This window comes from Agelaius tricolor, unplaced genomic scaffold, assembly GCF_023055355.1.
Source record: "Agelaius tricolor isolate 1412-34295 unplaced genomic scaffold, bAgeTri1.0.p SCAF_2, whole genome shotgun sequence".
NCBI lineage: Eukaryota > Metazoa > Chordata > Aves > Passeriformes > Icteridae > Agelaius > Agelaius tricolor.
This window is the reverse complement of record NW_027269262.1, coordinates 13,861,490-13,887,868: the sequence shown is the minus strand read 5'-3', so window position 1 is coordinate 13,887,868 and position 26,379 is coordinate 13,861,490. Positions and strand designations below refer to the sequence as shown.

Genomic DNA, 26,379 nt, shown 5'->3' with positions numbered 1-26,379 from the left:
TTTAAATCATTAAGTTGCAAAAAATTGCATCAAAAGCAGATATTGCTAAGGGAAGGTGCAACTGCCACCACTTTGGGCTATCCAGGGTGAAACACTAATGGGCAGATAGCTCAAGGGCTTGGAGTCTCAGCAGTTTCTGAGACTCATCCATTTAACTCATCCCAGTTGGAGCACCAAAACAATGACGCTTTGTTGTTGCTGACAGACAGAAACAATCACTCAGGGATAAAGGAATGAATGTGAACAAAGTAAGCCCCTTGTTTCTGAAAAGATATTTATTTTTAGGTGCAGAATTCAACATAGCTGCATACAGCCACAGGTTTCTGCATGAGCAAATGTGCACAAACAGGTCTGATCCTGAAAGAATTTCCCCTTAACTTCACTAAGAGCAGAAATGGATGCTAAAGGCTAATTCTCTGCCCTGAATTCTTCCAATTCTCTGAGCAGCTGCAATAATTTGACCTGTGAAATACAGAGGTGAGAAATGATATCATCATTCAGCCTCAAGGATTTTGTGAACTCATCTGACTCAAAAAGAACCAAAAATAGAAATATTTTCCAAGCTCTGACCATACAGCTGATCCTCATAATGCTGTCAATGCAGAAGACTTGAGAGACAGCAGTTGAAAGGTCATAAAATCAATACACAGAAAGTCATCTCACAGAAAAGCCAATAGGAGAATACCTGTCCTTTGTTTCAGAACAGGGGAGAAAGGTGCAAATCCCTGATGGTTTCTAGGTGGGAGCTTCTCTGTTGCTTTGAAAGGCTAAAGGGGCATCTTTGATTTTATACATCCAGCTTACTTTTGCAATCAGCCCCATATACAGACACCATTATAAGATCACTTCTTTAACCCAGACATAAACACTATTTCTCCTGGAAAACTTAGAAGCAAAGAATGAGAGAGGTGCTCTCTGACCCTTGAGTTTTCTGGATGGACCATAAACAGGACTCCTCTGTAGGCTACAAAAGGAGCAGAGCTTGGGTGTCTATGACTGAAACAGGCAGTGCAGCTCCAGCTGGCAGGGTGAAACCACACAGGGTGCAAACACAGCCCAAGTAAACCCTGTAGCACAGCCATGCTTAGGAGAAGCCCTGTATTCATTCATTTCCACCACACAGCTTCCTTCAGGACTACACCCAAACCCTTCCAAGTGTAATATATGGTAGAGATAATTCATGCTATTCATGTATAAAATATTGTAAAATCCAAGCTATGTCTTTGACCACCCCGACTGGGAGAAGAGTCTTCTTTTTATTCAATTAGTTCCCAGACAACGTTAAGATAATATCAAGTCTGTTAAGGTATGAATGGAACCTTCCCGGACCACCGATCACTGACTTCCCTGGAATGTCCGGGCCACTCAAGAGCGAGCTGCACCTGGGAGATTGCACCTACAACACTCAAGCACCAGCGCCACCCTGCCACATGTGAATGTGGACTCTTCCGAAGTGCTCAGACATCCCTCTGGACACCTGGACTCAATTTTGTCTATCCCTGCACATGTATGGCCCCAGTTCTACATGTGAAGGGACACAAAGGAACATTCGGCCATCTCTGCCTCAGGCAGAATAAACTGTGTATAAACTCGCTGCATGAAGCAGTCGGGGTGAACCACTGGGGAGACGCTGACACTTTGTCGGTCGGATCCAGGTTCACCCAGCGCCAATCCCGGGGTGGACACTGCCTTGGCTGTGGTGGTTGTTTTTCAAAATTCTATTTCGTCGATGATCTAATAAATCTTTGCTGAATTTTTTCTTATAATTTTGGCTTCCGATTCGATCATTTATAACACAAGGATAAAGTACAATTGCATAGCACATCTCCAACTGACAATCTCTGTTGTGGGAAGTGTCACTGGATGGATGTCAATCATTTAGTTTACAGGTGGTTTTCTATCTGGACATGGACTGTTCTGAAGGGTGGTGAAAACCACATGGGTAGAGTGTCACAGCCCACTCAGGATGGGGCATGCTGTTCATAATAAATTCTCATCTGGCTGAACAAAGACACCAGTCCACATGGCAGGGATCTCTTATCTTTTATGATACAGCCGCTGTAATTCCAGAAACTAGCCCACTGTATAATGAGAGGAGTGTTGGTTAACAAGCTCTCAACTTTTACCACTACCTTTAACATGCTCCCAATCCTTAAAGCAAACTTCAGTACAAGTACAGGGTAAGAATATGAAAGCTGCACTTTGCCAAGACAAAGAAAGGGAGGAGAGAAATAAAGACAGAAAAGGGAGAAAGAGAAGGAGAAAGATCACCAGTCCTTACATCCCACATTAGTCCTGCCACCATGGATAGTTCAAATCTGGGGTCAAATGAGAGAGAGAAAGGGACTGATCCACACCCTCTTCAGGTTTATCTGGTGCATATTTCTTATGTAAAGTAGGTTTTTCACACCATTCGAATTACATTATTTGGGCATGCACAGACAGCCCTTTAGAGCCCTCCAGAAGAGAGTCAGGCTGAGGGGGAGTCAGTGCAGGCACAACAAGCACAAGGCCCAAGGCAGAAACAGGAACTGGCTGAGAACAGTGCTGCTCCATCTCCACAGCACCCTCTCTTCCACTAACAACTTTCCTCTTGCAACAGTCAGAATGCTCGAGAATAAAACATGCTTATCTGCTTATGCCCGCTCCTCCACACAAGATTACCCTGGAAATGATCTATTTTCTTCTTGCATGAGGTGGCAACCATAAGCATAGAAAAATTAACTGCCACACTGCAGGTGAAGGGGAAAAAGTTGAAGACCCACAGAAAGGATAGAGAAAAATATGATATAAACTTGCTATAGTGTAAGAAATCCCAGCTATTCAGTCTAAGTTACAAGCATTTGTGTACATAATGCATTTACTGCAGTGCCTTTTTCCCAGCAACCTCCCTGTCTCCAAACTCTACAATCTCATTTCTTTTACCTGTTAAGACCCCAGTATAAAGTCTCCCACAGAACATTTTGCATATTTTCAGGTCCCAGCCACAAGTAATACAACTAACCTGGGCATATCCATTATGCCTCTGCAGTGTTTCCAGAGTTCTTGAGGGGTTATGGGCTGTAAGTGTGAAAAGCTCTAGTAGCACTTGTACTTTAGAGAAGCTTGAGAAAAAAAAAAAATCCAAGTGTTGTAGCTAAAGAGGAAGGTTCCATTAACCAACAGAAATGCACAAGAGTCTCACTTGTGCAGCAGTGGAAACTACCCTGGTTGCTCTGTGTCATGGTTAAAAATGGTACTCCCCAATTTAGTGCTCCCACTGAGACCCTCCAAACTACACACCCTTCACTCACTCGATCCTCCTCCCTCTTCCCCTGTGGCAGGATGGAGAGGAGAATTGGAGCCACAAAAGGTAGATTGTGGGTTGAGAAAAGAACAATTTACTGGAAACAGCAATGACATATGGAAATTAACAATAACAGCAATAAAATTAATAACAAAGTTGTGCAAGAAACAAAAGATTTGCACATGAGTTCTCACCCCTAACAATATCCAACCTCTCCCTCCACCATGCTACACCAACCCACAAGGGACCCCTTTCCCATCCCTGGAAAATGACCTGAGGTGGTACAAAACAACTTCCAGGTACCATAGCCCCTCCTGGTTGTTGTCATCTTATTTCAAAAGTCCCATACCTTCTCAGTGATTTCTCACAGCACTGACTCCTTTTTCTTCACAGCACAGCCAACAACCTCCATTTCTCTTCTCACCCAGCTAACCCACTCTTCTATAGCACTCATGATTATTGGACACAGCTGTGGCCTGTTAAGGGCAGGCCTGTTCCTAATATTTGGTGATTAGTACAGCCAGCTGCAACTCCTCGGATATGAGATTACCTTCTGCACTATTCTCTTACATTCTATCCCTCCACACCTGGCCACTGCAAAAATTAATCCTGTCGTCCTGAACCAGGACACTCTGCTAAATGCATAATGAGATCAGGAGTATCTAGCTGTGCTTGCTTCCCTCAAATATTTAGTCAAAGGAATAGAAGCAAAAGCAATCATCTTAAGAGTGCAGTAACAACAAATGCATTTTTTTGTTTAAAAAAAATATCAGGAAAAAGAAGGACTATCCATATGATCTCTCAATAGAGATTCATATGGATGATATGAATGATCCATGGATCTACTGATCACAGTTCACCACACTTTTGCCTTTGAGATGCATCTGAGTAATTTCCTGCTGAGCAAAAAAGGATGGTTGAAAATACAGTGGGGTACTCACTCACAGGCATTATCTGGTCTACAGTAATGTTCATCCAGCTTTGTTAGGAAGCATTCCTCCAGTCCAAGGTTATGTCTTTGACCACTCTGGCTGGGAGCAGAGTCCTATTTTTATTCAATTAGTTCCCAGACAGCGCTAAGAAAATATCAGATCTGTTACCGTATGAATGGGACAGTCCCGGGCCATCATCGATGACTTCCCTGGCATCTGCATCTGGGAGATAGCATCTAAACCCTCCTGGACCATGATTAATGGAATGTCTCAGCTACTCACAAGACCTGCACCTGGAATGATCATGGCTGCTGTGCTCAGGAACTGGCGAACTGGCGTCACCCTGCTACATGTGAATACAGACTTTGCCTAGATGCTCAGACATTTTGTCTGGACCCTTGGACCTACCTTTGTCTGTTTCTGCACATGTATGGATCCGGTTCTACATGTGAAGAGACACAAAGAAATGGTCAGTCATCCCTGCCTCAGGCAGAATAAACTGTATATAAGGGGGCAGCTTGGAACACTTGGGGTGAACCACTAGGGAAACGCTGGCGCTTGGTCAGTCGGATCCTGGTTCACCCAGTGCCGAAACCCGGATTCGACACTGCCCAAGGCTGTGGTGGTCTTTCAAAATTATATTTTTTGTTAACGATCTAATGAATCTTTGTTAAATTTTTTTATAAATTTGGCTACCGATTTGATCATTTATAACAATAGTGCGGCGGGAGACTAACACAGAGGTGCCGTGTCAGCAGCTGCTGCCTCCATAAAACCAGTGATCACAGAGTGAGTTTGGTCCTGAGGGGGTGCCAGCTCTCCACTGTGCACCTCTGCAATGCAGCTCTGGGATTGGGTGCCTGCCTGTAGCCAAATGGGATCAGCATTAATTTAATAGAACACAACTGTTTTGATTTCAAGAAGATCCCTTTCAATAAGTTCCAAGGGAATCTGGCCTTGTTTCAGATTATGTTTTGCTTATTCTAGCTCTTCCTGGCGAAGGAATTTCTAACTAAGCCATTGTAAATTTGTTTTCTTCCCTAGATACATTAGTACTTCAAACCCAGCCGAAGACAATAATAGCTAAAGTATATAGATTTAACAACTGAACTCCACCCAAGCTTTTGTTCTAGTGTGCTACTCAGACCTTACCCATTCCTTGGTATTTGTGTAGACTTCTCTCATCAACATTTGAATACACACAGAGAAAAAAGGAAAAGCAAACAAAATAAACATAACTGGAGACAAGAATGTCAGGGTGTAAGTAGAAGAAAATGCTTAATTTTAGATACGCGCTTGGCTCAGTGTGCTAATCTGCTGTTCAGGAACGCTCGCTCACGCTGAGAGTATTTCACTCACTGTTAGCCCTGGTGCTTCAAACCCCTCTCCTGACAAGGCTCCTTGCTCTGTGAGCACAGGGGTGGCAGAATGAGGCCTCCATGATTTATCCACCTTCCTTGTGGAGCCGCCACAAAAGTCCGCACAAGTTGCATTGTTCTCCTTGCGTAGGCATGACTGGGATTGGTCAAAAGTGGTGATACATTGATGCAATTAAAGTGCTCATCTGCACCTCTGACCAGCTAATTAGGCTGGAGACACATTAATTAGGCTGTTGAGCTGAACAGCAGCTTGGGAGCTGCTTGCCTGGCACAGACAATTGTCCTGGCTTTCTAACCAGGTCAGAAGCGGATGGAAACACTGGTTTGTTTACTTAGTTGTGTGTTTTGATTCCCCTGGATATGCCCTAAATTACAGCCTCCACATTTTTGGTTGAGTTGTTTGGGTTGGTTTTGTTTTGTAGCTCTTCTCAAATACAGGTAGGACAGAGAGCTGGGGGTTACTGAGTGAGGGAAACACCTCATTTGTTGAAGTCTAGGGATTCTGGTTTGTCCTGGACACAAAAGACTTGGAGATAAGACTGTGATCCAGATGCCTCAGCAGCAAAAGTTATATATAAAGCTGATGAAAGACTCAAATTAATTTGTATGAGTTTGGAGGCTTGACATTTGGGTAACAGATCGTGTCAGAGTGAAAATTGCTGAATATACTTTGTGAGCCACACCATTGTATTTATTCTACTAATATATTTTTCAGCCATGCCAGGGAACACAACCAACACCCTTCTTCTCAGTAAGGTTTCCTGAAGGATTAATTTGACCCACTGCATTTTGCAGGCAGACACTGTCCTGGCAGACTTCCAACAACAGTTCCACAGCTCTCAGCTTGTGGCAGGTGAGAGAAGCACAGAATGAAAAAATAATCCAAGCAAGAGCCCCAGGCCAGGATAGTGCGGGCAATAATCTAAGCCCAGCTCAGGGTGTGTGCAAATCAGCCAGTCAGTTCTGTGCCTTCCAGTCAGGGCTTCATAAATTCATTTGCATCCACCCCTCCAACCTATTTGCTTCGTTCCCCCTCCCTAGTGCCACCAAGACCCCTGTGCTACATCTTCAAACACAGACAGCACCTAAAACACCAGTAAAACACTACAGCCTTACTGTTCCCACTCCAAGGTCAACTTACAAGCATGCCCATTTGAAGAGGCAGAGGGAATCACTCTAATGTAGCCACAAGGTGAAATGAGGAACCGGCTCTTAGCTAGGTAAATTGTTGTGATATCATCATCAAGCCCAGCGAAGGAAGAAAGCAAAGCAATGGACATCATCAAGGTTAGGAAGGCTGTATTCAGGCATTAAACACACAAAGCAATAAACTCACTTCAGTGAAACTTAAAACTGCCACAGATAACAAACAGCAGACAGCAAATCAGTCCTTCAGATACCAGGAGAAACTTCTGAAAAGCAGTCATTAATTTGGCTACTGTGATGAATTCCTCCATGGTGAAAGCAACAACCCACTTCACTGCTTCACTGATTCATTGCCTGGGAGGCCATGAAGAACACTGTGATAATTTAACCTGTCGTTCTGTGTAAGACTTCAGCTACCAGCAATCTTTTATAATGCCTTCAGCTGGTAGGAAAGGGGTGGTTTTGATGAAGCAACATTTTTCATACCTTTGTGTGCAGCTGTTCCCTCACTCCATTTCTTGTAGGAAGCCACCTCCCACCTTCCTGCACTGGCAATGGGGAGGAAGCCCAGCAGCAGAATCACTACAACTGGGCCTATTTTGCTTTCCTTTTGTACTCAGAGAAATAGGGACACATCCCACCAAAAGATGAGTTCAGCAGAGCAAACCTGCCTGTTACACCAACAGGGAACTGGTTACAGCTGCCAGATGCTCACAGCTTTGCACAGTGACATATGTAACTCTCACACTGGAGATGCAGCTCTTGATTCCAGCATTGCAGTCTGGGACAGACACAAGTGCAGGGTTCAGGGTAGTCTGCATCTCCTAATGGTTATTCAACCCCTAGTTAAGGCTAGTCCTTCCTTCCTTCCTTCCTCCCTTCCCATACTCCATCTGTCTGAAGCAGTAACTGCTGACACACAGTTTTTGCTCCCCAGATATGTTTTCACTGCTGAGCACTCTTTAAGCTATTCTGGATAGCTCAGTGTCATATAAAAGGGCTTTACTCTGTGAAGCAATGTATCAAGTCTTTGGACAAATCTGCCTTATATAAGACTTACACAAGTGAAAATACCAAATGCCCTTATGTCAAGCTTTACTCAGAAGCCCTGTTTGGTATTATTTGGCTTAAAGACACTGGAAATGTCCACTATGCCTGCCTGTTGATGGCACAGGGGAAAAAATTACATTGCTATTTGAGAATATTTCCATCTGGCTTTGGAATTAACAGCTGTACTGGATCCTGAAATTTCTTCATCTGTTAGACCGCTATCTACTGAATACCCATATTTCATGCCAATTATAAGTCCCCCTCAGGCCTTTTCTCCCTTAACCACTTTAATTTTTCACTAGTGAAATTGCCTCTTTCACTCTCTACCTGTTCTGTTTGGCTAAAAGCTCTTCTGGCCTTCAACAAAATTTCCTCTCCTCCATAGATTGTATCTCTCTTACTCTCTCAGTATTCCAAGTGGCATGACTAAGTCACCTGTACCTAGTTTTGATGTTGGCTACAGCCTTGAAGAAGGGGAGCTCATAGGTACAATAATTCATTAATTTCCTGTTTATTGCTTCAAGTAATAGAACATTACCTCACCTAACCTAACACTCCTAATTCTTCCCAGCTAAACCAACCATATTTACTATGCCATCATAAATGACAGAGAATGTTGCCATCTTATTGCAAAAGTTCAATACTTTCTGGGTGATTTCTCATGGGCATCTCCTCACAGCACTGACTCCTTCTTCTTCACAGCACAGCCAACAAACTCCAACTCCCTTCTCACCCACCTAACCCACTCTTTTATAGCACTCATCCTCATTGGACACAGCTGTGGCCTATTAAGGGCAGGCCTGTTCCTAATCTTTGGTGATTAGTACAGCTGCAACTCCTCAGGGGTGAGATTACCTTCTGCACTATCTTTATTTTCTTACATTCTATTCCCCCACAAGAGCACTGTATAGTTTTGCCTTGCTTTTGATACTAAAAACCAGTCAGACACATCATTATAGGCATTTCCTTTTGATGATGTGCCTCTACAGTTCTGCCAATTGGTATCTGTCCCCATCTCAGTGAAATTACTTAGTTGTTTAAAGTGATGTCATGAAAGCTGTGTTATGACTGTACTGATGAAGAGATTCAGCTTCTGGTGACTTCAAAACTCCACTTGCCTTGGACTGTATATTGGCAACCATATAAATTCATCACTCAAGACTAAAATATATGTATAAAATCCTAGAAGAGAGTGCATTTCAAAGGAAAAGGAATTGCATTAAAAGAAGCAAATATAAAATCTAATTTCCTGTACTGTCTCACTGTTCACTGCAAGTTTCAATTTGCATTTTTCTTCTACTTGGGTCTTTTATTGGGGGTCATCCCCCACATGGTCTTCATAATGAGATTCAAGTACACACTCCAGCTTTTTCAAATATTTGGGACTAAGAGGATCTGTCTCTCTCTTCCCTCTACTCTTCTACTTACACATCATCAAAACAGAAATTTAATTATCTTTTCGATAGGTATCACTGCACTAAATTTGGGTTGCAAGGTCAGTGGAAAGGGACACATACACAGAGTATGTGGGGACATGTCTCATTTCCATAGGAAACCAGCCTTTATAAAATGGAAGATTTACAAGGAAAATAAGCTGTACTTCTGTTCAGAATAACACTGACTTGAAACTTCAGAGATTGGTGAACATAAGTTATCTGTTTCTATATCTATTTCTATTGGTCTTCACTCTGGGTATTGCAATTCCTCAGGGGTCCTCTGAAGTCACTGGATTTACATTCATTAATACCAGTAGTGCATTAATTCCATATTTGTAAGGATGTATACAAGTTAAGGAGGTAAGAGAGCATCTCTAGATCTACACACATGAGTATAGACACGAGTGTGCATGAGCACATGTGCACTCAGGCATCACAGAGTATTCACAGCAGCTCCTGTCCCAAAGGACAGAGATTTCACCTAAGCCAAGACCAAAGTTGTACCAAGCTTGAAAAGGTAGAGCTGGCCAGGGAAAGAAGGGGAGTGCAAACCATTTTTCTCCCTCTCTTTCAGAAGCCTGCAATAGTGGCTTTCTGATGGACCACTTGAATGTCACCTCCACCCACCTGAAATTTGGCTGAGGATCTCAGTCTTTCTTAATTACTGCGCAACTCTATTAAAGCTCTCAGTGGAACTGATGAGTGAATGTCCCGGCCAATTTTACTTCTTGTATTTTAAAAAAAGCACACACCAGTCTGTTGAAAATAATTTTTAGGAATTTTAATCATAGCAAATGTGTCTGAACCATTCTCATTAAAGCAGCGTTTCCACCTATACAGAAGACAAGACTACAGAGGTTGACCTGCAAAAGTAACTTGTATTAAAACAGGGGCAGGGAGAAGGGGGTGGTTAAAAACTGAGCAGTATTTGAGACATCCTTCTAGGGCAGACAAAGCAAGCAAAGAATGCTTCTCCAGACATTCTGATTTATCCAGCACTTTGATGTCACACTTATAAATTAAATATTTGGCAAGGTTTTGACACGGTGGCCCTGCAGGTCCTGTATCTATAGAGGATGGTTGGCCCTTGACAAGAAAAAAAAGGAGAAATTATATAAAATCATGTGATACATGTTCTTGTCTCTGGAACACATCAAGGTCTTTAGTTCACAGCCACTGAACACTGCCAGTCTGCTTATTTAGCTAGAATATAATTAATGAGTAGTGGGGAGGGAGCCTAGGGAAGGCAAGGGACCATGTACAACAGTGTAAAACAAGGAGCAGAGACAGTGCTAGAGCTCTAGGAGAGCCATGTAATACCTGCGTGCCTGAGGCTAGACTCAACCTTCCAGTTTCTGGTGCAACTATTCTCAAAATAAGAGACAAGCCTTGTTTTAATTAACATACTGAGTATGTGAATAGAGAAGAGACACACATCTTCAAAGCTGGCACAGAGATAGAGAACTAGCTCTCACTTCAAAGCTGTGCTGAGGACACATCAGCTGACATAAGGACTCTTCAGTATTTTTCCTTTGCCTTTTTGTTTTAACACCTGTCAAAGTTTATTTGCCTTCACCAAAAAAAGAAAACCACACCCCAACCATCCTCACTCCTCCCTACCTCCCCAAGTAATACAGAAACCTTTGCTAATGGGGACAGTGCAAAGACAGGCCCTGTAGGATGGGCTTTTCACGTCTGCTTTAGGTTACAGTTCACTTGCAATGTCTTTGGAGCAATCAGGGATACTGTAGCTGAACTAATTTAAACGGATATCAACTGCAAGCCACTCACAATACACATTGGGAAGCTGTCAAGCAGCACCCCGAGAGAATCCATGTGTGTGCAGCCAGTCCTGCCCTCCTGCTGCTGCCCTGTGCTGCACTAGCCTGCTGGTTTTGAAGCACAGGAAAAATACCTGACTGCAAGGACTGCCACTGCTCCCTCTGCTCTTTCCAGCAACCACCAACCACATCGGCTCACTCGTGGGACTTAAAATTTTTTTTCTTCTCGGAGGTCCTCTGCTTAGCAAGGTTCAGACTCCAAAACAGGAAGCCCAATGGGATTCATTAGAAGCATAGCTGAAATTCAGGGGCACCTCTGTTTTCTCCCAATAGAGTTTAAATAGATACAGAACAGATGGTATAAACGTGGTCTGCATGAAGAACAGCTTTACTCTTCTTTTTGTTTTTCTTAATGCCTGTTTTTGTTTTTTCCAAAAAAATTATAGGCAAAAAAAAAGGGTGAAGGAGGAAGGGAAGAATGAGAAATACTTTTTAGAGGCTATGCCAAAAAGAATCTGAGCAGCACATTAACCCTCAGCGCAGCATCAGACACAGTGCCCTGCCACGAGGGAGGTTGCTTTTGGACTTTCCTCACCTGAAGCTTACTAGAAGAGCAGCTCCTCCAGTTTGCAGAGCACCTCATGGCCAGAAGAGCTTCAAATTTCTGTTAACTTAAAAAGCTGAAGGAATCTAGCAGAATTTTACAGTTTCTTTTAAAGCTTAAAAGTCCTGCCTACAACAGAGGAATCCTATGCTCTTACCAGAGAGGTCATGTTGGACCATTCCAGCAAGGAGCATTATCTGAGATATGCACTTATAGGGCCATTGTTTCAACAGAGATTTGTGGTGGGTCACATCCCATGAGCTGGTTCAACACCCATCCCAAGACACCTCCTTCCTCTGGGCCACTAAGCAAGAACAGCAGGGTGAGACAGAGCCTGGACGATTTAACCAAATTTCCATTTCCTTTAGCAAAACCTGAGTCATTGACCAAATCAAGCATTTAAGAATCTCTTAAGGATGTGGATAACTCACCCTCAAAAATTTTAAATGTCTCCCTATCAAAGGCTGGTTGTTTTAGATCCATAAAGTTAGGACAGCCACTGCATCTAAGACATATGACAGATCCTCAGAGCCCAAGGCAGCTAACAGCTCCAAATGAGGTATAAGACTCAAGTTTGGTCTCAGAGAAGTGACAGTCACAACTAATTCCACATGCAGTGCTCTCTGTGCTCGACAGCCAGAAAGCCCAGACTCTGCAGATTTCAGCAGGCATTTTAATCTTAATAGGCAGCACGTGACATTTCATTAAGATTTTGGTGCTACTGCAGTGTTCAGCTGTTAGGAGGTTCCTGAGGTTTTACAAAACAGAAGCATATACACACATTTTGAAACTCAGCAGATCTAATCCAAGCCATGAATATGGATTTTCTTCTTCCTTATCTCCCTCCCTCATCAAAGGAAGTGGAATTGCAAAATTAATGTCACTGATACACTAAACCAAAAAAAAAAAAAAAAAAAACAACCTAAAACCCAACAATGAAACAAAAAAAAAAATGAATCATCCATTCATGTTAATAAATGATCCTTTCTTAAAAATCAGATTGTGCAAATAATCTCTAGTCTCCAAGTTTCTTTATCTTGTTCTGCTGTTGCTTTTTTCAAAAATATTTAGGCTATATTAAAGAAACAATAATCCAAAATACTGATTTCTAAAGGACCTATGATAATAACAGCAGATAATGGGGTATTGCAAATAGAACTTGGTTTGGGAGTCCTGGAGATGTTCCTGCTTCTGTGAAGATTTTGTTACCAGTTTCATCACTGAAAATGCAGTAGAAATTTGCAGTCATTCATACAAAGGTAAGCTTCTCCGTGCAAGTCTGTAGGGAAATAGGATAGTCCAAACAAAGGGCTGAAGAAGAGGAAACAGGAGACAGCACGCTCCTAAGGAAGCAGCACAAAGGGATTTTTAGCCTGCTTGTTACAAGGGACCAAAGAAAGAACCCCAACCCAAAGATGTCAAGCATCAGCAATAACAGACAGTATCTATGGTATTAAAAAATATCCTCATTTATGCACTACTCCTGACATTTCTCTCTATCCCAAGGGTTTGCTGGAGTTGCTGAATGCTTGTTCTGCCTGGATGGCTGCCAAAAGACATTCAGTGTTGCAATCCTTTGTTTATCACAAAACCACACTCTTTGCTGGTAACATTTTACAACTCTTATCACGCTGTTCAATCCAGCTACAACTGTCCAAATCTTGTCTTCTCTAAACCAGGGGAGGTCAAAAAGAAAGAACACATTATATATCCATTGCAGTTAGCTGGTTTAGCAAATAAAACCATTAAGCAGGGCTTCTGTTTTATCAACCTGTAGGTTTAGCAAATCCCCTCAGCATTTCAGCATAGCAGAAAAGAAGTGATTAGAATTCAGTTTATTTCTCCCAAGCTTTTTAAACCATCATTGTTCTGGATTCCTAAGGTGGGTTTTGGTGTGGGCTTGAACTGCAAGGTTGTGGGGCCTTCTACCATAAATTAAGAATGCTCAGCTATGTTGCAATAAGCAATTAAAAACAGAAGCTACAGAAATAAGTTTTTAGACTCAGATGCTTGAAAACAGCTGCTTTGGGGTATTAAAGAGCCTCTCCTAGTCAATATACTTTCAAATTTCAAAATAAAGCCTTCCCCAAAGCAAAGCTTTTTACTTCAAACATTCCTTAAGAATTGTGCAGACTAGCCAAGCATCAAGAAACAAATACGTGAATGTGAAGTCCACCTCTGTTCAAGAAAGTATTTAGTCATCTGTGACTGAATCCCTTTGGCTTCCTCAGATTTAGTACTTCACTGCTTTCTCAGTATATTTTCTGAATTGTGTCCTGAGTATTTAAACACATTCCGTAAGCATATCTTCAAGAAATATCTGTAACCATTATTCAAAAAAATTTAAGTGAGAAATTATTAATTTGCAATTCAATCAGCAAATTGGCCATACTTGGGAAGTGATCTCCCTGTTATGCTCATAGCCAGCCCCATGTGTCTACCACATGACAGACTGCTTTGACAGTCTTGTAAGAGTCACCACTGTTTTTAAAATTCTTCAGTGAGATCATACACTTACAATGACACCTGAATTCAAAACATCTTGCAGATTATTTTCCCCCCTCCCCCCCCAACTCCTCCATCTTGAGGCACATCCAGATTTCTCTCAAGCAGATGCAAATCCCAGTAGTATAGATCAAGTCAGGGCATGCAGGCACCTATAGGGCAACACTTCCCAAACTGATGAGTGCAGTGACAACACACACTCATCTTTTCGTAACTCTCAAAATAGGAATAAATAACCTTCAGCCTGAAACCACTCAGGTTTCTCAATTTAGGTTTGGGTTTTTTTACTTAATGTTGAAAACCAAGCCAGAAAGCTACAGACCCCTAATCTAATCCTACAGTCATTTCTTTTGAATGCAATAACTGTACCAAATAGCCACTTTTCCTTTCAGCTTTTCAGATCTAATAGATTCATTAAGTCCTGTCTTCAGCTGTTGGGCATTACCAACATTGTCAACTTCATTATTTGTCCTGGGAGACACACATGCTAAGTTTCTATTTCAAACCATGTGACTCAACTACACATACTGAGAATTGAAGATCTGACTCTTTTATCCCAGTTTCTCTCCACTGAATTCCTGTTCAGCTTTAGTCCAAGCTGAACAGCTGAGCTTAAGTGATGATTCAGTATCCTAAAAAATTTCTGTACACCCAAGTCTTTCAGTGAGGTACAAAACGGCACTTTTGAAATAGGCTGCTTCCCAGCTCAAAGGTGTTGAAGAAAAAGCAAGATCTGGAGTTTCAGTGACATTCTTGAGACACAATTTGGCAGAAATGACATAAGCAGGCCACTGCTAAACATGCCCAGTAGATGTTTTTGCACATACAGATCTGAATTTCCAGGCTAGTGTCTAATAATGTGCTCATTTTCAGGTGTCCTTTCTTTCTCCACCCACTCTTCACTCTTTCAAACCAGTTAGGCCAAGTCTGTATGTTGCCTTCCAGCTTGCAAGAGTGCTGTATGCAGTCCTGCTTCAAAAGAACTCCAGTTTATCTTACAACTAAAAGCCCAAGCATCTGGTTGTTCATTTTGGATGGCTATTTCAGCCTGGAGGAACAAAGCAATGTATGGTTCCTCACCTGAACTCCAGAAGAGGCGTCAGCTGTGGAGCAGAGCTCCATCCAACAGCAGTAGGAGCTGGCTTGCAGGGCACAGCTCAGAGGGAGTAGCAACTCATCCCACAGGAGATCCAGGTAATCATAACAAAGCTTCATGTTACCAAGCCATCCCAGCACCACGAAGTACATGACCTTCCTGAGACAGAAAAGCCTTAGGATCTTTCACCAGCCCTCTTGATGAGGGCTCTACATGAGCATGTGCTGTGTGCATGCCCCCCCACACACACCTTGCCCAGCACGGGAATGTGCCCCTGTGTTCATATGCATAGGTGCTCCATGTATGCCCAAGAATTCCCATTTCATCCCCATGATTACGTGCTCCAGTGTGAAATGGATGAGGAGAGTGAAAACAGACTCATGTACATCTGAAGGGGGAATGTAGGATCGGTAGGAAATGTTTTCTTCTGCCTGTGGATCTTAACTAATCCCTTGAATTGACTCTGACATTCAGGAACATAATTAGTACAAAAAAATAGAGGATTTAGAACTATACTAAAAATATATTGAAGCACAAGAAAATGCTTAAAAATGCATTTTCCAAACATTCATTAAGCATTAAATTCCACTGATCTTGGAAGGTTAGTTTTTTTCATCAGAGATGCTCAGGGCAACTTGAGAAATGTCTGGAAAATTGTTCAACTTGAGGCTGAAGCAAGAAGCTTTGCTTGTTGACACAAGCATGCAAGAGGTAAAGTGACAAAGAGAGAGAGCACAACAAGCCCAGCTGTCAGGCCTAAGAACACTGTACAGCACCAGAAAGGTTACTAACATGTTCTAAATCCACTGCATTTACAGACAATCTTGTCCTACTGAAGCTCTTGCTCAAAATCTTTGCCTTCAGGGCCAGCAGATCTTTCAGCAGCCTCCCAGACACTGCTGGGATTAATTTGCTGCCATTTACCTTCTTCCCTCCCTTCCCCCTCCAGCCACCCATAGAAAAGGTTTGGGAAAAACAAATCTCAAGCCATACTTTCTGTGCCATTGGTATAGGAGGCATTTCACCCCAACACTTACTAGAGAGGTGTTCACTCAACATGTGAACATCTCCTGCAGTACTCATGCAAGCGGCTCATGCCAGTAGGCCCCATTCCCTGGGGCTAGTTTGGCTGTGGATGGTGGGTACAGATCCATTCTCATGAGTGGGAGAAAGCAGCATCCTCTGCTCCCTGGCATTGTGAAAAGATCCAGAGAACACGGGCTTGGCTCAATTTACATGACAGACTGGTGCCTGGAGCTTTTGCTTCTGGGACATCTACAGAAGAGTTCAGACCATGTATTAATTGTGTGGTTTTGGTTCAGCCCTGCTGTGAATGTAACAAAATCAGTGTGTAATATTGACCATCCTTACTCTAGAAAATCACGTGCACTATCAAAAAAAGCAGGATGCCTATAGCTCCAGTAATCATGTGACTGGGAAGGCAAGAGGGAACCAGTGTACCAGTATGCACAATGCAGGCTTAAGTGAAGGCCAGCAATCCCTCATTCCTATAAGGAACGCATTTACTTCAAATTTTTTATTTTATTAAAACAGAAAAAAAGTTTTGTGGCTTAGTAGTCATCAGCTATAATTCTAATTAAAACTTGAATGCCCTTTCACTATTTACCACAACCCATACTTTACACATTGCCTTTAAACACTGAGTGATGAATTTCAGCCACTCTCTCATAAAATATGGAGCAATTCTGCCGAATTCCCTTCCACACTCTTCATTTGATGGCAAAATAACAGAGGAACCATAATTCACTTGCTATCATTCTTTTCCTGCTAACGTTTTATTCAGAATGAGCTTCTTAGTAAAGATGAAACTTTGGACTCATGACTGCTCCATGTTTACAAAACATACAGGCTCCTTTACATCGTGGTTAAGCATGAACAATCACTGAACACACAATTTCCTAAAAAAATCCCGCATAACAAAATTGCATATTTTGAATTTTTAAAATTCACTAAACAAAATTTCACAGAGTGAACCCTAAAGTCTGTTTGCCAGCAAAGCACAAGCCAACAATGGAAGTTGGGACCATCCAGGAAAAAACTGAAACTGGACCCCAACACACACACCTTTCCTACTAAACAAGCAAATAAATACACATTCATACAGAGTAATGTGCTTTAAAAATGCAGGTGCTTGAATAATTACCCACACATTTTAGCATAAGTTTTGGTTTCTCAAACAGAACTGAGTCACAGTAAGCTTCTGTCTTTCTTTTTGGTGGAACTGGGCAGTGACTTCTTACTGGACACCAGAGAACAAAAGCTAACCTGGAACCTGATGATTTTGGCACAGTCCAAATGTGTTTCTCCACAAAGGAAATATACAAAGACAAGGCTGTTTTTTTAAAATAATAATAAAAAAAATTAGCAGTACTTTTTAATGCCAGGTATTGAACCAAGGAATGGGATAGACTGCACTGCATTTTTAAAGTAGTGTGACTATTGACATACTTGAGAAACATTTTAACACTGTACATTACAACAAACTATTTAGTTCATTTCTACACAAGTCAGCAAAAAAGCTAGGTGATCTAACATATATGACAGCTGCAAATTTAAAATTCTAGTCACAGTCTAAAGCCAGAACAAAATCTTTTCCAGAACTCCTATTTATAAAAAGGAATGAACATACACACCATGCGCGTACACGCAGGCAAAAATCTTGAGGTTTTACTTATTGCTCTTACACAAGGCTGTGAGCAGGCAAATGTTTGGATCAGAAATTAGGTCAAACATGCATTTCAGCAGGCACAAAAGTACAGGAAATTCATATTAACGAAACAATGTACTGTGTTACGTAGTACAGGATGGTATTCTGCTAATATAACACTTAACGTCATTAATTCCGGATAAACTCCAGGTCTGCCTGTTGTATAATGTGTTATGCAGTGTGGTATTTTAACCTAATTTCTGATTCCTCTTTTATTGTGCACTCTCCATATGGAGATGAAGAGGGCCTTTCTTTGCAATGTCAGAGAATCCTCGGCCTCAAGAGCTTCAGTCAGGCAGGTATGGCTGGAAGGAGGTAACGAACGCTACCACCACTGTGTGTGTCGCCAGGACCTGCTCCTTGACTGCCTCGTGGTTTTGTGCATTCACTGCTAACTCAGATAAACAAATGCAGAAGCTGGTGCAAAATGCACCAGCACAGCTCTCAGAGCATCTTTCATCTCTGTCATAAGCTTCTGGTACACCCAGCAATTGCTACGGGATAAGGCAGTAGAGGGTCAAGTCCTGTGTCTGGTCAGTTCCTCAAGAGTCTTGTAAAAGGCAGGATTTTTTGTGAACTGGCTTCCTTTACACAAAAGGCAGCATAGCATGGATGTCAGTGGAAATCTGGCTAGCTACTGGCAACAAGAGACAAGCACGTTCACAAGACACATTTGGGAATACCTGGTGTTCCCTACTGCAGCCACATGAAACATGCTGTGGAGAGGTGTCCATGTAATTACAATACTTGCAAGCCAGATTCAAGGCATACTGCACATGGGCCTTGCACAAAAAAGGCATTGAGTGTTTTATCTGAAGACTTTTTTTTTTCCTGTGCTATGCATACATATGACAGTAGATAAAAATCAGCACAATGGTTCCTCTCCATACATGAACAAACACACATCAGCACAACTAAGCACCCTATATTCCATTCTTCCCTCAATGGAAATCAAGGAAGAAAATGGTGGTTTAGAAACAGGGAGGGAAAGAAATCCAGCATGAAATCACAGCATGAAGTCAGAGGTATTTTTCTGACAGAAGTGTGAGCTGAGAATGTTTATTGTGAACCAGCAACTGGATTTTGTGACAAAACCAGAAAACCAAGGATGACTATGGAGCCAACCTGGGCACTGCATAGTCAAAACTGTGTTATAATATGGCATTCAGCAATCTCCGAGAATTAGAAAGAACAGTAGGTAGACAAAAGAGGACACAGATCAGGGAAGTTACATCTTGTAATCACAAAAAGAAGCAGTGCAAATCAACAGATTTTTCTGTCTTTTTAAAGGTCTGCCACATGCCCCTTGATCCAATCCCTAAATCTCATGTAAGTTTCAGCAATCAGACTTGCCAAATACCCAAATTCACACTGGGCTCTATTTTACTTATGAGCAGTACTACTAAAGCTAGTGGGACTGCTTAGAGCAAGGTGCTACTGCAGTGAACATTCAGAAATTTGGCTCTTCCCAAGAAGTGAACTGCAAATGACTGGGGTTTCATGACAGTCACAGGAGACTGTCATGAAAGGGAGGAGGGACACTTACTGTGTTTGTTTTTCAAATCTGTCCTTATGAAATCATTAACACTACTAAGACTGAAACATGGGAAGAGGCTCTGTTAAGCTCACCCAGACATTCTGACACCAGGACAGTCACAGCAGTTTAGGAGGGGTGGCCCATCTAGTAAGAGGTTCGGCTGGCCTGGATTCTTCTCTGAGATGCATCACTGCCTCTTACTAGATGACTGTGTACAACAGTCCTTGGTCTCAGTTCCAGTGGTGAAGCTTTCTTAGAGCAACACCTCTGTCACACCACCCATTAGTGCACAGTTGCAACGCCTAGGAAAGAGGGAGGCAAAATAGATCTAGTTTCTTCATAAACAAGTAAGTAAACCTAACCTGCAGAAAAAGAAAATTAAGAGCAATATGTTATCACATCCTGACAGGAGTCCCAGGACTTCTCATGACCCATTTCTTCACCTGGCTATGAAGGCCAGGTCATCAGGAAGTCTGCAGCCAGACTGGAGGTTTAACAGCATGTCCAATGTTTACCATGCAAAGCTATCCTTCCCATAAAGCCAGTGAGGCAGAACTGTTTTGACTGCACTTTTTAGGTATCCTTTCTAGTCCACTTTGAATCCCTTCCTGAAAGCTCCTTCAAATAAAAGATGCTGGAAGTACCACTTTTCTGTAGTTGAAAGAAATGGGGAAAAACAGAGGTGAAAAACAGAGGCAAAAAACAGACACCAAGGAAGGAAATAACTGCTTGTAAAATGCTACCTTTTAAAAACTATTGTACAACTCCCTAACTTGGTTTAATTAATGCGCCATTTAAAACATATAAAATACTTTACCAGCTACATGATTTCTCTGTTTTATGAATCTCCCTCCCTCCCCTCATTAAAAAATAATGCATGTGTGGACTGGTATTGAACAGCTCGTACAGTTGTGCGCCAGTTCTCATTTAATTCTGTGTGGAGCAGTTTTGATTTTAATACACTGTGTTTAAAGAAGAGCCCGTACTGTGTACTTCACAGTATAACCAGCTACATGGAGGTCTTTAATCTCGTAACACAATAAAAAAAGATCACTGTGAAGTTGCAGTCCCTTTGATAAATGGTTGAGGTGACACATGCAGTCCTCCTCAGTGCCACTGCCGCCAGACACGGGATGTGATTTTCTCCGCAGGCTGCCAACAGGCCTGATGTCACCCCTCCGGGGGCCACAGCCAGGCGGGCACCGCTGCCCAGGTGCACAGCGTCCTGCAGTCACTGGGGAAAGCTGCACGGAATTGTCTTGCTCAATACCACCACCACTGACCCGACCCAACCTGACCCCGGGGGAGCACAGCCCCTGCCACCTCAGCCGCAGGAGATCACCGTGAAGCGCTTGGAAATGCACGACATGTTGTGGAGGACGATGCCCAGGAGGAAGACCAGGACACAGGCCACCAGGATCACAGTGCACACCCCCGACCAGGTGGAGCTTTTCACAGCGCCTCTCCGGTCCGGCTCCTCCGCTCCCGCCTCGGCGGGAAGGCCGCCCTGCAGCGGCTGCTGCTCCGCGGGGATCGTCACCACCGTCAGGGACTTCTGCTGGCTGCCGGGCAGGAGACGGCAGCCGATGTCTCCCGGCAGCAGCGCCCGCTCCTTGGAGAGAGGCAAGGGCAGCATGTAGCACCCATTGCTGGGCAGTTTGATGAAGACAGGGGTGTGCTCCGAGGTGTGGGGGATGGCAATGACGGCGATCACCTCGGGGTCATCGGGCAGCTGTGACACAGAGTACCCCGGAGGCAGCTTGGTGATCCCACGGCACCAGGGGCAGCGCAGGTCCTTCTGGCTGGTCCTCATCTGCTGCAGGCACACGGAGCAGCAGGTGTGCTTGCAGTCCAGCAGCTTGGGCCGCCGGCGGGGGCTGTAGTAGTTGAAGCAAATCTGGCACTCCAGCAGAGAGTCCTGGGATAAGGTCTCCATGACAGCCGGTGCAGGGAAGCACAGCAGGCCTTATGGTGAGCCCTGACACCCCAAGGCAAGGGATAGGAGCCTTCCCACCACTTCTCAGGGCAGCACCCGCCTTCCCAACGCTGCTTTCCTCAGGGCAGCACTAGGTAGCAGCTACGGAGAGCACAGGCAAACCTCCGGCCTGAATTTTTGGCACCTGAGAAAACAGAAGAACATGAAAGAACTGGTTATTCACAGGAGCCTGTGGGAACAGAAGGGTCCAGCCAAAGGAGAATGAAAACTAGCACTGATTTTGTTATCTGATGGGAGAAACAAATTTGTTATCCTTCGCTAGAAAGCATCTTCCCACCACGTTCACCAAACAGCCCAGTGGTAAAACTTCCAGTCAGTCATCAGTACAATCACTAGGTCTCTTACCGGGGTTTTTCCTCCTAATTTTCGCAGCAATCAAACCCCCATCACAGTCCACCACTCACAGTTATATTTATGCCCATAACAGAAGTGGCTGTATAGTTCACTAGCCAGGTCCCACAGCAACAAGCTCCTGTCATACTTTCAGCACTTTTCAGCCCTTCCTGCACCAAAACAATTGTTCTCATTTAATCCTTTAAATCCCTGAGGATTTTGAGCTATTTGGCTCAACTGCTAAGTCTGCATGAAAGGTGGGGGAAAGAAAAAGTATGTTTAAATGGAAGCATTTCTACAGACTCCTGAACTTGTACCTGTGCACAAATGAGCAACCAAGCAACTATACTGCAACACCTACATTTGCACATAATGAAAAGGAATGGTATCATTTTCAGTCAAATTAACTGCTTGCTCAGTTACACAAGCAGCTTGTTGAACATGGCCCTCTGAAACACAGACCTTCTCACTAATGAAAACCTCACCCAAGACAAAATGCTCTCTTTAGACCCAGGACCACTGAACACCACAAAGAAAAGAAATAAAACAGAATAATAACAGAAAGAAAGATAATGCATTGAATTAAAAGCAAATTGTTACTGATCTTGTTCTAAATCCTTATAAAGGGATTCCCTTTACAATTCCCATTTTCTCACTTATTACTTACATCTTGCCAAGAAGAAGGCATCTGTGTTTACTTGCAGTGCATAGTTCAGCTTTGTTTGATCTTGGTCACTCCAACACAATTAACATGAAGGGGTGACAGTTTTACATTTTACACTTACTTCCTTCCTGTGTTTGAAGAAGTATTAGCCTGAATTTGCTTCCAGAGAATAAAGAAAACCCAAAATATCTGCAGGATGACCTCTGATATTCTCTTATTGCAATGTTATTTCCAAACTAGAGTTAACACCCAAGAACCACAGCTTTCAGAGGACTTCTTCCTTTCTATACAATAACTTCTTGCTCTCCTCTCTAGATTATAGCAACTAGATTGCAACATACTAATCAAAGGGTTATATCAGAAAGACAAATATTGTAGTTTAAGAAGAGAAGGCAGGCATAGACATGGGATTTGCAACCCAGGACAGTGCTCTGGACCTCACTGTCCTGTACCCTGCTTCTGGCAGTTACCAGTATTTGAATAGGGAAAACAAAATTCACGTCATCTCTTCAGATGCTGATGACTGGTCTCACCGACATTGGCAGAACTGCCCCTGCTTGCAGATTTTGTAACAGCAGTGGATTTTGGCTCACAAGATGTTTCAACAAACACGCAGTGATAATCCTGACTTGGGAGGGAGCGGGGGGCAGTGGAAGGCAGGAGCTCCTGAAACACATAAAATGGCTGCAGGGGGAACTGGCACACCCTGCCCACCAACACTTTTGGGATGCTTTATCTTAATGTGGCACAGAGGCCACTGCTGAGAGAGACCCCCACCATTATGAAGCCCATGGGACAGCAGCTCCACACCAGCACCATGCTACACAAAGGGACCAAAAGATACTCTGTGTGCTGGGGAGCTGAACACTGCTGCAGAAGGGGCTACACATCTGTGTGCAGGCCACGCTGAGAGGAAGTGGAAGAAAATGAGGAGAGGTTTTATCTTCCTTATTTCCTTATCCATTCCTATCTCCATATCCCTATGGTACAGGCACACACAAAGGAAGACTATCAAGAAAGGAGCTGACATGATAACAGACTAGCATACAGCTGAAAGAGAAAAATGGAAGAGAGATATCCATGATGCTGGGCAATTTCTGGCTGAAAAAAAAATATTAAGAGACAACAGCCAGAATAGAAATTAGTTACAGAAACTCAGAAAAGAATCAATGAAGCCACCAGATCCAGTTTTCAGCCACAAGCAACTCAGCAGATTTCCATTTTGTACAGAAGTATCCATACAAATCTGCAGTTACAGACCATCCAAATCAAAGTCGAGCTCAGACAGCACAAGACACAACTCTTACCAGCTTTATCTGCCAATCTATCAAAAAAGCCTCAGGTATAACAATACTGCAGTATTACAAGAAAAAAATCCCAATGCCTAGAAATTCAGAAATTAAGGCTTATCATGAAATCATAGAAGAGACTCAAACATCATCTGGTTCCAACACCCCTGCTGTGGGCAAGGACACCTTTCACTAGACCAGGTTGTCAGAGCCCCATCCAGCCTGGTCTTGAACACTTCCAGGGATGGGGCAGCAGCCACATCTACTCTGTACAACCTGTTCAGTGCCTCACCACCCTCACAGTGCAACCCAAACCTATTCTCACGTGACTACTCTGCCCAAGGACAGAGTGTAAGTACTGCTTCTGCAGATGTAAATCAGTCTATCTGCAAGGTCAGGAATGGGCTTGCCACCTACGTGACAAAAACTGCTCATATTTTCCCAAAACATCTCAAATCATAATCAGAGGTGTGGATCAGCAGTAATGACCAGTAAGTAGAGAGGTTAGTATGATTCCTTCAGAACATAACTAAAGACAAGTTAAAGAGTAGCCACAGCCATCTAACCCCTTGACCTTTGCTGACATTGCCTTGTTCAAAGGTTGGACGTGCAGCTTCACAGGTGCAATGCAACCTATTCCAACCATACAACTCTCTTGCACTCTGCCACAGCTCAGTTTCAGGATAAAAGAAAGTCAAGCCATCATCTAGAAGAAAAATCTATTTGAAAAAAATTTGCACTACATACCTAAGAAGGAAAAATCCATGGGAGCTCTCAGTACTCTTCTACCACTTCACTTTAATAACTATGCCAAGAGGAGCAGGTTTCCTCTTGGACAGGAGACCAAGCTCTTTAGCTTGTGCCCAATGCACCCTGACACCAACTGAAGGTACTGAGCTGCCACAGGTGAACAGCTCATTCAAAGCTTACTCAGACTGGACTCTTCTCTGTGCTTTAAGCACAAAGACAGACAGGCAGCCAGGACTGCACATGAGGGTACAGCTGACATCAAGTATCAGCCAAAACCACTGTTGTGCCATTTGCTCTCATCACACAGTGACACCCAAGGTGGACAAGGGGAGTGTTGACAGAAGAAAACAGAGTGGGGAGAAAAAGCAGTAAACACTGTCAGGGATATCCACAGGTCCCTGCAAAAGTGATAGTACATGTATATGTGTGAATAGGGCCACATGTGGAATGGGGACTGGGGACTATGACAGTGAAACCACAGACACAGAAGCAATAGCAGCTACAAGCAGTGACTGCCTGGCACAAACCTGACAGCCCTGGAAGCTCTTCAGGGCTGAGATCTAAGCTATAACACAAATAATAACCAACTAGAAATGAAAATCCACAAGATCCAAAACTCATGTGTCAGAAAGGTGCAGTAGGAGCAAAGGCAGCAAGAAGAGATAGGCCATGAAAAGAAGCCTCTCTCCCTGTCCTGCATTCTCTTTCCTTTTCATTACATCTACTCAATATCCACAAGGTTGCAAGTGGCTGGCAAGGAGAGGAATTCGCAAGCAGTTACAGAGACCCATGGAGAAACCTGCAAAGCTGATGACCTCTGCAGCAGCCAGGTGGCCGAGAACATGGCACAAAGGTCCTCCTTGCAGATCTGGGCTGCCCTTTGCATAAGCCATGAGTTTTTCAAATTATATGACTCAATACCAGTAAAGCCCTGAAGATTAAAGCAAGTATTTCAGCTGTTAGTCATGCTATCTGTTCTGCCAGTACCTCACTGGAGACCACAGCAATGACCCAAGTTCTCTCTGGGTGAGCAGGACACCAGGAATACCAAGGCATCAGCTTCCTATTCCTGAAAAAGCAGAAGGGGCATTTGTTGCTCTTACTATTGACACCTTCCCAACACAATGTGGGGAGGTGCTGTGGGAGGTGAACAGATGAAGGTTGCTGTAGCTGTGACAGTGAGAGGAAGAAAGCACAAGTTTGCTCTGTACAAATGCTAGCGACAAACTGGCCAGGTCACAAAAGACAGCTATTTTTGGAACCCAGTGCGAAGCAAGACACTGAACACCCAAGCCCAGAGCTGTACATAAAGTCAGAGAACACAGTAATTAATGGCAAATCCTTGCCTAGCAATACAGTATTTTTCCTATGTAAGGATAGCCCCTGTGATATTAAGCAATGGAAACCACAGCCTTGAAGGGGTGATGCCTTCACTGAAGGACTCAGAACTACCTTAAGACATATTTCCTAACTTACTAGGTTCCAAAATTTTATTAACTTAAAAACCCCAAGAATATACTTCAGTGATGCCTGTGGAATCCAATACAATTCACAGATGACTGAACATCATATAACATTTTAAAAAGCTGGCTCGGGGCATGCTGATGTAGTTAACTGATCACTGAGAGAAAGCCTCAAAAACTTTGCACAGGCTTACAGATGGATTTAGGCAGTCGACTTGCCGTACAGCAAGGTTGTAACAGAATTTCAGCAAGGCAGTGCATCGACCATACTTCACCTTTACCAAGAAAGGTTCATTATGTAAACTCCCCAAACACATTAACAATTCTTTGGCTGTATTACTGAGTGTGTATGATTTATGAAGAAGAAAGAATCATTCGTTTCAGGTGCCCTTAGGCTGTAAAGG

General features: G+C 43.1%; 1 protein-coding gene across 2 annotated transcripts in view; it reads right to left on the bottom strand.

Moving 5' to 3' along the window:
• Positions 1-21,589, bottom strand: part of RNF152 (ring finger protein 152) — a 110,025-nt gene extending 88,436 nt beyond the window's left edge. The window contains exon 1 of one of the 2 annotated variants that reach the window (XR_011683572.1): positions 18,844-21,589. Coding sequence is in view for 1 of the 2 variants with exons in the window: in XM_071453565.1 (XP_071309666.1) it covers positions 20,805-21,416 (612 nt within the window). In the remaining variant the exon portion in view is untranslated. Of the gene's footprint in view, positions 1-16,992 lie in introns of those variants that run through there. The other variant, XM_071453565.1, reaches the window with a different exon arrangement.
• Between the last annotated feature and the right edge of the window lie 4,790 nt (positions 21,590-26,379).